This window comes from Scyliorhinus torazame, chromosome 12 (assembly GCF_047496885.1).
Source record: "Scyliorhinus torazame isolate Kashiwa2021f chromosome 12, sScyTor2.1, whole genome shotgun sequence".
Classification (NCBI taxonomy): domain Eukaryota; kingdom Metazoa; phylum Chordata; class Chondrichthyes; order Carcharhiniformes; family Scyliorhinidae; genus Scyliorhinus; species Scyliorhinus torazame.
In genome coordinates this window covers 134,208,612-134,221,844 of record NC_092718.1, presented here as the reverse complement: position 1 = coordinate 134,221,844, position 13,233 = coordinate 134,208,612, and the positions used below count along the sequence as shown (strand labels likewise).

General features: G+C 60.5%; 1 protein-coding gene across 1 annotated transcript in view; it reads right to left on the bottom strand.

Annotated features, from left to right (window-relative positions):
- Positions 1–13,233, bottom strand: part of LOC140387102 (glutamate receptor ionotropic, kainate 5-like) — a 150,364-nt gene that overhangs the window by 32,804 nt on the left and 104,327 nt on the right. The window contains exon 8 of the mRNA XM_072470110.1: positions 13,052–13,179. Coding sequence (XP_072326211.1) covers positions 13,052–13,179 — 128 coding nt within the window. The remainder of the gene's footprint in view (positions 1–13,051; positions 13,180–13,233) is intronic.

Here is a 13,233-nt window from a genome sequence, read left to right as displayed (position 1 = left end):
CTGTGTCCTACACAACCCAGCCCACCGTGTCCCACACATCCCAGCCCGCCGTGTCCCACACAACACAGCCCCCTGTGTCCTACACAACCCAGCCCACCGTGTCCCACACAACCCAGCCCACCGTGTCCCACACAACCCAGCCCACCGTGTCCCACACAACCCAGCCCACCGTGCCCACACAACCCAGCCCACCATGCCCACACAACCGAGCCCACCATGCCCACACAACCCAGCCCACCGCGTCCCACACAACGCAGCCCACCGTGTCCCACACAACGCAGCCCAACATGTCCCACACAACCCAGACCACCGTGTCCCACACAAACCATCATGCCGTGTCCCACACAAACCATCACGCCGTGTCCCACACAAACCATCATGCCGTGTCCCACACAAACCAACATGCCGTGTCCCACACAAACCATCACGCCGTGTCCCACATAACCCAGCCAGTCGTGTCCCACACAAACCATCACGCCGTGTCCCACACAAACCATCACGCTGTGCCCACACAAACCATCACGCCGTGTCCCACACAAACCATCACGCCGTGTCCCACACAAACCATCATGCCGTGTCCCACACAAACCATCATGCCGTGTCCCACACAACCCAGCCCACTGTGTCCCACACAACCCAACCCACCGTGTCCCACACAAACCATCACGCCGTGTCCCACACAACGCAGCCCACCGTGTCCCACATAACCCAACCCACCGTGTCCCACACAACGCAGCCCACCGTGTCCCACACAACCCAGCCCACCGTGTCCCACACAACCCAGCCCACCGTGTCCCACACAAACCATCATGCCGTGTCCCACACAAACCATCACGCCGTGTCCCACACAAACCATTACGCCGTGTCCCGCACAAACCATCACCCCGAGTCCGACACAAGCCATCACGCCGTGTCCCCCACAAACCATCAAGCCGTGTCCCACACAAACCATCACGCCGTGTCCCACACAAACCATCACGCCGTGTCCCACACAAACCATCACCCCGAGTCCCACACAAACCATCACCCCGAGTCCGACACAAACCATCACGCCGTGTCCCACATAACCCAGCCCGTCGTGTCCCACACAAACCATCACCCCGAGTCCGACACAAACCATCACGCCGTGTCCCACATAACCCAGCCCGTCGTGTCCCACACAAACCATCAGGCCGTGTCCCACACAAACCATCACGCTGTGCCCACACAAACCATCACGCTGTGTCCCACACAAACCATCACGCCGTGTCCCACACAATCCAACCCACCGTGTCCCACACAACCCAGCCCACCGTGTCCCACACAAACCATCACGACGTGTCGCACACAAACCATCACGCCATGTCCTACACAAACCATCACGCCATGTCCTTCACAAACCATCACGCCGTGTCCCATACAAACCATCACGCCGTGTCCCACACAAACCATCACGCCGTGTCCCACACAAACCATCACGTGTCCCACAAAAACCATCAGGCCGTGTCCCACAGAACCCAGCCCGCCGTGTCCCACACAAACAATCACGCCGTGTCCCACACATCCCAGCCCGCCGTGTCCCACACAACCCAGCCCGCCGTGTCCCACACAAACCATCATGCCGTGTCCAACACAACCCAGCCCGCCGTGTCCCACACAACACAGCCCCCTGTGTCCTACACAACACAGCCCACCGTGTCCCACACAACCCAGCCCACCGTGTCCCACACAACCCAGCCCACCGTGTCCCACACAACCCAGCCCACCGTGTCCCACACAACCCAGCCCACCGTGCCCACACAACCCAGCCCACCATGCCCACACAACCCAGCCCACCATGCCCACACAACCCAGCCCACCGTGTCCCACACAACCCAGCCCACCGTGTCCCACACAACGCAGCCCACCGTGTCCCACACAACGCAGCCCACCATGTCCCACACAACCCAACCCACCGTGTCCCACACAACGCAGCCCAACATGTCCCACACAACCCAGACCACCGTGTCCCACACAAACCATCATGCCGTGTCCCACACAAACCATCACGCCGTGTCCCACATAAACCATCATGCCGTGTCCCACACAAACCATCACGCCGTGTCCCACATAACCCAGCCAGTCGTGTCCACACAAACCATCACGCCGTGTCCCACACAAACCATCACGCTGTGCCCACACAAACCATCAAGCCGTGTCCCACACAAACCATCACGCCGTGTCCCACACAAACCATCATGCCGTGTCCCACACTACCCAGCCCACTGTGTCCCACACAACCCAACCCACCGTGTCCCACACAAACCATCACGCCGTGTCCCACACAACGCAGCCCACCGTGTCCCACATAACCCAACCCACCGTGTCCCACACAACGCAGCCCACCGTGTCCCACACAACCCAGCCCACCGTGTCCCACACAAACCATCATGCCGTGTCCCACACAAACCATCACGCCGTGTCCCACACAAACCATTACGCCGTGTCCCACACAAACCATCACCCCGAGTCCGACACAAGCCATCACGCCGTGTCCCCCACAAACCATCAAGCCGTGTCCCACACAAACCATCACGCCGTGTCCCACACAAACCATCACGCCGTGTCCCACACAAACCATCACCCCGAGTCCCACACAAACCATCACCCCGAGTCCGACACAAACCATCACGCCGTGTCCCACATAACCCAGCCCGTCGTGTCCCACACAAACCATCACCCCGAGTCCGACACAAACCATCACGCCGTGTCCCACATAACCCAGCCCGTCGTGTCCCACACAAACCATCAGGCCGTGTCCCACACAAACCATCACGCTGTGCCCACACAAACCATCACGCTGTGTCCCACACAAACCATCACGCCGTGTCCCACACAAACCATCATGCCGTGTCCCACACAACCCAGCCCACCGTGTCCCACACAAACCATCACACCATGTCCCACACAACCCAGCCCACCGTGTCCCACACAAACTATACGCCGTGTCCAACAAATCCCAGCCCACCGCGTCCCACACAAACCATCATGCCGTGTCCCATATAACCCAGGCCGTGCCAACACAACCCAGCCCACTGTGTCCCACACAAACCATCACGCCGTGTATCACACAGACCATCACCCCATGTCCTACACAAACCATCACGCCGTGTCCCACACAAACCATCATGCCGTGCCCCACACAAACCATCACGTGTCCCACACAAACCATCACGCCGAGTCACACACAAACCATCCCGCCGTCTCCCACACAAACCATCACGCCGTGTCCCACACAACCCAGCCCACTGTGTCCCACACAAACAATCACGGCGAGTCACACACAAACCATCCCGCCGTCTCCCACACAAACCATCACGCCGTGTCCCACACAACCCAGCCCGCTGTGTCCCACACAAACAATCACGCCGTGTCGCACACAAACCATCACGCCATGTCCTACACAAACCATCACGCCATGTCCTTCACAAACCATCACGCCGTGTCCCATACAAACCATCACGCCGTGTCCCACACAAACCATCACGCCGTGTCCAACACAACCCAGCCCACAGTGTCCAACACAACCCAGCCCACCGTGTCCCACAGAACCCATCCCACCGTGTCCCACACAACCCTGCCCACCGTGCCCCACAAAACCCAGCCCACCGTGTCCCACACAACCCAGCCCGCCGTGCCCCACACAACCCAGCCCACCATGCCCACACAACCCAGCCCACCGTGCCCACACAACCCAGCCCACTGTGCCCACACAACCCAGCCCACCATGCCCACACAACCCAGCCCACCATGTCCCACACAATCCAGCCCACCGTGTCCCACACAACCCAGCCCACCGTGTCCTACACAACCCAGCCCACCGTGTCCCACACAATCCAGCCCACCGTGTCCCACACAACCCAGCCCACCGTGTCCTACACAACCCAGCCCACCGTGTCCCACACAACCCAGCCCACCGTGTCCCACACAACCCAGCCCGCCGTGCCCCACACAACCCAGCCCACCGTGTCCACACAACCCAGCCCGCCGTGCCCCACACAACCCAGCCCACCGTGTCCACACAGCCCAGCCCACCGTGCCCCATACAACCCAGCCCACCGTGCCCACACAACCCAGCCCACTGTGCCCACACAACCCAGCCCACCGTGCCCACACAACCCAGCCCACTGTGCCCACACAACCCAGCCCACCATGCCCACACAACCCAGCCCAACATGTCCCACACAACCCAGCCCACCATGCCCCATACAACCCAGCCCACCGTGCCCACACAACCCAGCCCACCATCTCCACACAACCCAGCCCACCGTGCCCCACACAACCCAACGTGTCCCAAACAACGCAGCCCACCGTGTCCCACACAAACCATCACGCTGTGTCCCACACAACCCAGCCCGCCGTGTCCGACACAAACCATCACGCCGTGTCCCACACAAATCATCCCGCCGTGTCCCACACAAACCATCACGTCGTGACCCACACAAACCATCCCGCCGTGTCCCACACAAATCATCACGCCGTGTCCCACACAAACCATCACGTCGTGACCCACACAAACCATCCCGCCGTGTCCCACACAAACCATCACGCTGTGTCCCACACAACCCAGCCCACCGTGTCCCACAGAAACCATCACGCCGTGACCCACACAACCCAGCCCACTGTGTCCCACACAAACCATCACGCCGTGACCCACACAACCCAGCCCACTGTGTCCCACACAAACCATCACGCCGTGTCCCACACAAATCATCAGGCCGTGTCCCAGACAACCCAGGCCGTGCCCACACAACCCAGCCCACTGTGTCCCACGCAAACCATCACGCCATGACCCACACAATCAAAACCCACCGTGTCCCACACAAATCATCCCGCCGTGTCCCACACAAACCTTCACGCCGTGTCCCACACAATCCATCATGCCGTGTCCCACACATTCCAGCCCACCGTGTCCCACACAACCCAGCCCACCGTGTCCCACACAGCCCAGCCCGCCGTGTCCCACACAATCCATCACGCCGTGTCCCACACAACCCAGCCCACCGTGTCCCACACAAACCATCATGCCGTATCCCAGAAAACCCAGGCCGTGCCCACACAACCCAGCCCACTGTGTCCCACACAAACCATCACGCCGTGTCCCACACAATCCAACCCACCGTGTCCCACACAACCCAGCCCACCGTGTCCCACACAAACCATCACGACGTGTCGCACACAAACCATCACGCCATATCCTACACAAACCATCACGCCATGTCCTTCACAAACCATCACGCCGTGTCCCATACAAACCATCACGCCGTGTCCCACACAAACCATCACGCCGTGTCCCACACAAACCATCACGTGTCCCACAAAAACCATCAGGCCGTGTCCCACAGATCCCAGCCCGCCGTGTCCCACACAAACAATCACGCCATGTCCCACACAAACCAGCCCGCCGTGTCCCACACAACCCAGCCCGCCGTGCCCCACACAACCCAGCCCACCGTGTCCACACAACCCAGCCCGCCGTGCCCCACACAACCCAGCCCACCGTGTCCACACAGCCCAGCCCACCGTGCCCCATACAACCCAGCCCACCGTGCCCACACAACCCAGCCCACTGTGCCCACACAACCCAGCCCACCGTGCCCACACAACCCAGCCCACTGTGCCCACACAACCCAGCCCACCATGCCCACACAACCCAGCCCAACATGTCCCACACAACCCAGCCCACCATGCCCCATACAACCCAGCCCACCGTGCCCACACAACCCAGCCCACCATCTCCACACAACCCAGCCCACCGTGCCCCACACAACCCAACGTGTCCCAAACAACGCAGCCCACCGTGTCCCACACAAACCATCACGCTGTGTCCCACACAACCCAGCCCGCCGTGTCCGACACAAACCATCACGCCGTGTCCCACACAAATCATCCCGCCGTGTCCCACACAAACCATCACGCTGTGTCCCACACAACCCAGCCCACCGTGACCCACACAAACCATCCCGCCGTGTCCCACACAAACCATCACGTCGTGACCCACACAAACCATCCCGCCGTGTCCCACACAAATCATCACGCCGTGTCCCACACAAACCATCACGTCGTGACCCACACAAACCATCCCGCCGTGTCCCACACAAACCATCACGCTGTGTCCCACACAACCCAGCCCACCGTGTCCCACACAAACCATCACGCCGTGTCCCACACAAACCATCCCGCCGTGTCCCACAGAAACCATCACGCCGTGACCCACACAACCCAGCCCACCGTGTCCCACAGAAACCATCACGCCGTGACCCACACAACCCAGCCCACTGTGTCCCACACAAACCATCACGCCGTGTCCCACACAAATCATCAGGCCGTGTCCCAGACAACCCAGGCCGTGCCCACACAACCCAGCCCACTGTGTCCCACGCAAACCATCACGCCATGACCCACACAATCAAAACCCACCGTGTCCCACACAAATCATCCCGCCGTGTCCCACACAAACCTTCACGCCGTGTCCCACACAATCCATCATGCCGTGTCCCACACATTCCAGCCCACCGTGTCCCACACAACCCAGCCCACCGTGTCCCACACAGCCCAGCCCGCCGTGTCCCACACAATCCATCACGCCGTGTCCCACACAACCCAGCCCACCGTGTCCCACACAAACCATCATGCCGTATCCCAGAAAACCCAGGCCGTGCCCACACAACCCAGCCCACTGTGTCCCACACAAACCATCACGCCGTGTCCCACACAATCCAACCCACCGTGTCCCACACAACCCAGCCCACCGTGTCCCACACAAACCATCACGACGTGTCGCACACAAACCATCACGCCATGTCCTACACAAACCATCACGCCATGTCCTTCACAAACCATCACGCCGTGTCCCATACAAACCATCACGCCGTGTCCCACACAAACCATCACGCCGTGTCCCACACAAACCATCACGTGTCCCACAAAAACCATCAGGCCGTGTCCCACAGATCCCAGCCCGCCGTGTCCCACACAAACAATCACGCCATGTCCCACACAAACCAGCCCGCCGTGTCCCACACATCCCAGCCCGCCGTGTCCCACGCAACCCAGCCCGCCGTGTCCCACACAAACCATCATGCCGTGTCCAACACAACCCAGCCCGCCGTGTCCCACACAACACAGCCCACTGTGTCCTACACAACCCAGCCCACCGTGTCCCACACAACCCAGCCCACTGTGTCCCACACAACCCAGCCCACCGTGTCCCACACAACCCAGCCCACCGTGCCCACACAACCCAGCCCACCATGCCCACACAACCCAGCCCACCATGCCCACACAACCCAGCTCACCGTGTCCCACACAACCCAGCCCACCGTGTCCCACACAACCCAGCCCACCGTGTCCCACACAACCCAGCCCACCGTGCCCACACAACCCAGCCCACCATGCCCACACAACCCAGTCCACCATGCCCACACAACCCAGCCCACCGTGTCCCACACAACCCAGCCCACCGTGTCCCACACAACGCAGCCCACCGTGTCCCACACAACCCAGCCCACCGTGTCCCACACAACGCAGCCCAACATGTCCCACACAACCCAGCCCACCGTGTCCCACACAAACCATCATGCCGTGTCCCACACAAACCATCCTGCCGTGTCCCACACAAACCATCACGCCGTGTCCCACACAAACCATCACGCCGTGTCCCACACAAACCATCATGCCGTGTCCCACACAACCCAGCCCACTGTGTCCCACACAACACAACCCACCGTGTCCCACACAAACCATCACGCCGTGTCCCACACAACGCAGCCCACCGTGTCCCGCATAACCCAACCCACCGTGTCCCACACAACGCAGCCCATCGTGTCCCACACAACCCAGCCCACCGTGTCCCACACAAACCATCACGCCGTGTCCCACACAAACCATTACGCCGTGTCCCACACAAACCATCACCCCGAGTCCGACACAAGCCATCACGCCGTGTCCCCCACAAACCATCAAGCCGTGTCCCACACAAACCATCACGCCGTGTCCCACACAAACCATCACGCCGTGTCCCACACAAACCATCACCCCGAGTCCCACACAAACCATCACCCCGAGTCCGACACAAACCATCACGCCGTGTCCCACATAACCCAGCCCGTCGTGTCCCACACAAACCATCACCCCGAGTCCGACACAAACCATCACGCCGTGTCCCACATAAACCAGCCCGTCGTGTCCCACAAAAACCATCAGGCCGTGTCCCACACAAACCATCACGCTGTGCCCACACAAACCATCACGCTGTGTCCCACACAAACCATCACGCCGTGTCCCACACAAACCATCATGCCGTGTCCCACACAACCCAGCCCGTCGTGTCCCACACAAACCATCAGGCCGTGTCCCACACAAACCATCACGCTGTGCCCACACAAACCATCACGCTGTGTCCCACACAAACCATCACGCCGTGTCCGAAACAAACCATCACGCCGTGTCCCACACAACCAAGCCCGTCGTGTCCCACACAAACCATCATGACGTGTCCCACACAAACCATCATGACGTGTCCCACACAAACCATCACAGCGTGTCCAACACAAATCATCACGCCATGTCCCACACAAACCATCCCGCTATGTCCCACACAACGCAGCCCACTGTGTCCCACACAACCCAGCCCGCCATGTCCCACACAAACCATCACGCCGTGTCCCACACAAACCATCACATCGTGTCCCACACAAACCATCACGCTGTGTCCCACACAATCCATCATGCCGTGTCCCACACAACGCAGCCCACCGTGTCCCACACAACCCAGCCCGTGCCCACACATCACAGCCCACTGTGTCCCACACAAACCATCATGCCGTGTCCCACACATCCCAGCCCACCGTGCCCCACACAACCCAGCGCACCATGGCCACACAACCCAGCCCACCGTGTGCCACACAACCCAGCCCACCGTGTCCCACACAACCCAGCCCACCGTGTCCCACACATCCCAGCCCACCGTGTCCCACACAACCCAGCCCACCGTGTCCCACATAACCCAGCCCACCGTGTCCCACACATCCGAGCCCACCGTGTCCCACATAACCCAGCCCACCGTGTCCCACACATCCCAGCCCACCGTGTCCCACACAACCCAGCCCACCGTGCCCCACACAACCCAGCCCACCGTGTCCCACACATCCCAGCCCACCGTGTCCAACACAACCCAGCCCACCATGTCCCACACATCCCAGCCCACCATGTCCCACACATCCCAGCCCACCGTGTCCCACACATCCCAGCCCACCGTGTCCCACACATCCCAGCCCACCGTGTCCCACACATCCCAGCCCACCGTGTCCCACACATCCCAGCCCACCGTGTCCCACACATCCCAGCCCACCGTGTCCCACACATCCCAGCCCACCGTGTCCCACACAACCCAGCCCACCATGCCCCACACAACCCAGCCCGCCGTGTCCCACACAACCCAGCCCGCCGTGTCCCACACAACCCAGCCCACCGTGCCCCACACAACCCAGCCCACCGTGTCCCACACAACCCAGCCCGCCGTGTCCCACACAACCCAGCCCACCGTGTCCCACACATCCCAGCCCACCGTGTCCCACACATCCCAGCCCACCATGTCCCACACATCCCAGCCCACCATGTCCCACACAACCCAGCCCACCGTGTCCCACACAACCCAGCCCACCATGCCCCACACAACCCAGCCCGCCGTGTCCCACACAACCCAGCCCGCCGTGTCCCACACAACCCAGCCCACCATGTCCCACACATCCCAGCCCGCCGTGTCCCACACAACCCAGCCCACCATGCCCCACACAACCCAGCCCACCGTGTCCCACACATCCCAGCCCACCATGTCCCACACATCCCAGCCCACCATGTCCCACACAACCCAGCCCACCGTGTCCCACACATCCCAGCCCACCGTGTCCCACACAACCCAGCCCACCATGCCCCACACAACCCAGCCCACCATGCCCCACACAACCCAGCCCGCCGTGTCCCACACATCCCAGCGCACCGTGTCCCACACATCCCAGCCCACCGTGTCCCACACATCCCAGCCCACCGTGTCCCACACAAACCATCACGCCATGTCCCACACAAACCATCCCTCCGTGCCCCATGCAAACCATCACGCCGTGTCCCACACAATCCATCACGCCGTGTCCCACACATCCCAGCGCACCGTGTCCCACACAAACCATCACGCCGTGTCTACCTCTCATTCAGGTTTGCGGGTCACTCACTGACCCCAGGGACAGTCTGTGTCACTCACTGACCCCAGGGACAGTCTGTGGTCACTCACTGACCCCAGGGACAGTCTGTGGTCACTCACTGACCCCTGGGACAGTCTGTGTCACTCACTGACCCCAGGGACAGTCTGTGTCACTCACTGACCCCAGGGACAGTCTGTGTCACTCCCTGACCCCATGGACAGTCTGTGTCACTCCCTGACCCCAGGGACAGTCTGTGGTCTCACTCTGACCCCAGGGACAGTCTGTGTCACTCCCTGACCCCAGGGACAGTCTGTGGTCCCTCTCTGACCCCAAGGACAGTCCGTGTCACTCACTGACCCCAGGGACAGTCTGTGTCACTCACTGACCCCAGGGACAGTCTGTGTCTCTCACTGACCCCAGGGACAGTCTGTGGTCACTCACTGACCTCTGGGACAGTCTGTGGTCACTCACTGACCCCAGGGACAGTCTGTGGTCACTCACTGACCCCAGGGACAGTCTGTGTCTCTCACTGACCCCAGGGACAGTCTGTGGTCACTCACTGACCTCTGGGACAGTCTGTGGTCACTCACTGACCCCAGGGACAGTCTGTGGTCACTCACTGACCCCTGGGACAGTCTGGGGTCACTCACTGACCCCAGGGACAGTCTGTGGTCTCTCTCTGACCCCAGGGACAGTCTGTGTCTCTCACTGACCCCAGGGACAGTCTGTGGTCACTCACTGACCCCTGGGACAGTCTGTGGTCACTCACTGACCCCTGGGACAGTCTGTGTCACTCCCTGACCCCATGGACAGTCTGTGGTCTCTCTCTGACCCCAGGGACAGTCTGAGGTCACTCACTGACCCCAGGGACAGTCTTGTGTCACTCACCGACCCCAGGGACAGTCTGTGTCACTCCCTGACCCCATGGACAGTCTGTGGTCTCTCTCTGACCCCAGGGACAGTCTGTGTCACTCACTGACCCCTAGGACAGTCTGTGGTCACTCACTGACCCCTGGGACAGTCTGTGTCACTCACTGACCCCTGGGACAGTCTGTGTCACTCACTGACCCCTGGGACAGTCTGTGTCACTCACTGACCCCAGGGACAGTCTGTGTCTCTCTCTGACCCCAGGGACAGTCTGTGTCACTCCCTGACCCCAGGGACAGTCTGTGGTCTCTCTCTGACCCCAGGGACAGTCTGTGTCACTCACTGACCCCTGGGACTGTCTGTGTCACTCACTGACCCCAGGGACAGTCTGTGTCTCTCTCTGACCCCTGGGACAGTCTGTGGTCACTCACTGACCCCTGGGACAGTCTGTGGTCACTCACTGACCCCAGGGACAGTCTGTGTCTCTCTCTGACCCCTGGGACAGTCTGTGTCACTCACTGACCCCTGGGACAGTCTGTGGTCACTCACTGACCCCAGGGACAGTCTGTGTCTCTCTCTGACCCCTGGGACAGTCTGTGTCACTCACTGACCCCAGGGACAGTCTTGTGTCACTCCCTGACCCCAGGGACAGTCTGTGGTCTCTCTCTGACCCCAGGGACAGTCTGTGGTCACTCACTGACCCCTGGGACAGTCTGTGTCTCTCACTGACCCCAGGGACAGTCTGTGGTCACTCACTGACCCCTGGGACAGTCTGTGGTCACTCACTGACCGCAGGGACAGTCTGTGGTCACTCACTGACCCCTGGGACAGTCTGTGGTCACTCACTGACCGCAGGGACAGTCTGTGGTCACTCACGGACCCCTGGGACAGTCTGTGGTCACTCACTGACCCCTGGGACAGTCTGTGGTCACTCACTGACCCTTAAGCCACTCTGGGGTCACTCACTGACCCCTGGGACAGTCTGGGGTCACTCACTGACACCTGGGACAGTCTGGGGTCACTCACTGACCTCTGGGACAGTCTGTGGTCACTTACTGACCCCTGGGACAGTCTGTGGTCACTCACTGACCCCTGGGACAGTCTGTGGTCACTCACTGACCCCTGGGACAGTCTGTGGTCACTCACTGACCTCTGGGACAGTCTGTGGTCACTCACTGACCCCTGGGACAGTCTGTGGTCACTCACTGACCTCTGGGACAGTCTGTGGTCACTCACTGACCCCTGGGACAGTCTGTGGTCACTCACTGACCCCTGGGACAGTCTGTGGTCACTCACTGACCCCTGGGACAGTCTGTGGTCACTCACTGACCCCTGGGACAGTCTGTGGTCACTCACTGACCCCTGGGACAGTCTGTGGTCACTCACTGACCCCTGGGACAGTCTGTGGTCACTCACTGACCCTTAAGCCACTCTGGGGTCACTCACTGACCCCTGGGACAGTCTGGGGTCACTCACTGACCCCTGGGACAGTCTGTGGTCACTCACCGACCCCTGGGACAGTCTGTGGTCACTCACTGACCCCTGGGACAGTCTGTGGTCACTCACTGACCCCTGGGACAGTCTGTGGTCACTCACTGACCCCTGGGACAGTCTGTGGTCACTCACTGACCTCTGGGACAGTCTGTGGTCACTCACTGACCCCTGGGACAGTCTGTGGTCACTCACTGACCCCAGGGACAGTCTGTGTCACTCACTGACCCGTGGGACAGTCTATGGTAACTGGCTGACCCCTGGGACAGTCTGTGGTCACTCACTGACCCCTGGGACAGTCTCGGTCACTCACTGACCCCTGGGACAGTCTGGGGTCACTCACTGAACCTGGGAGAGAGTTGTGGATATTAACAGTGTCTTCCTGTTTCGCCAGCTCCACTAGTGTTTCTCTCTTGGAGAGACAGATGGCATCCTGTGGTATTGAGAAGCGATTGAATGATGAAAGGTGTATTTACCGATACCTCCTCCGATTCTGCTGATCTCTGTGTCGTCCACACGAACTCCATGACTGCCACAAAGACCGCAATGATCAAACCGCAGATTAGGACCACAAATATCCCACCGATATTCTCCATCCCTAAACCTAACAAGAAAAGAGCCTTACTGGTCAAATAAAAATTGGAGATAGTCGCAGAGA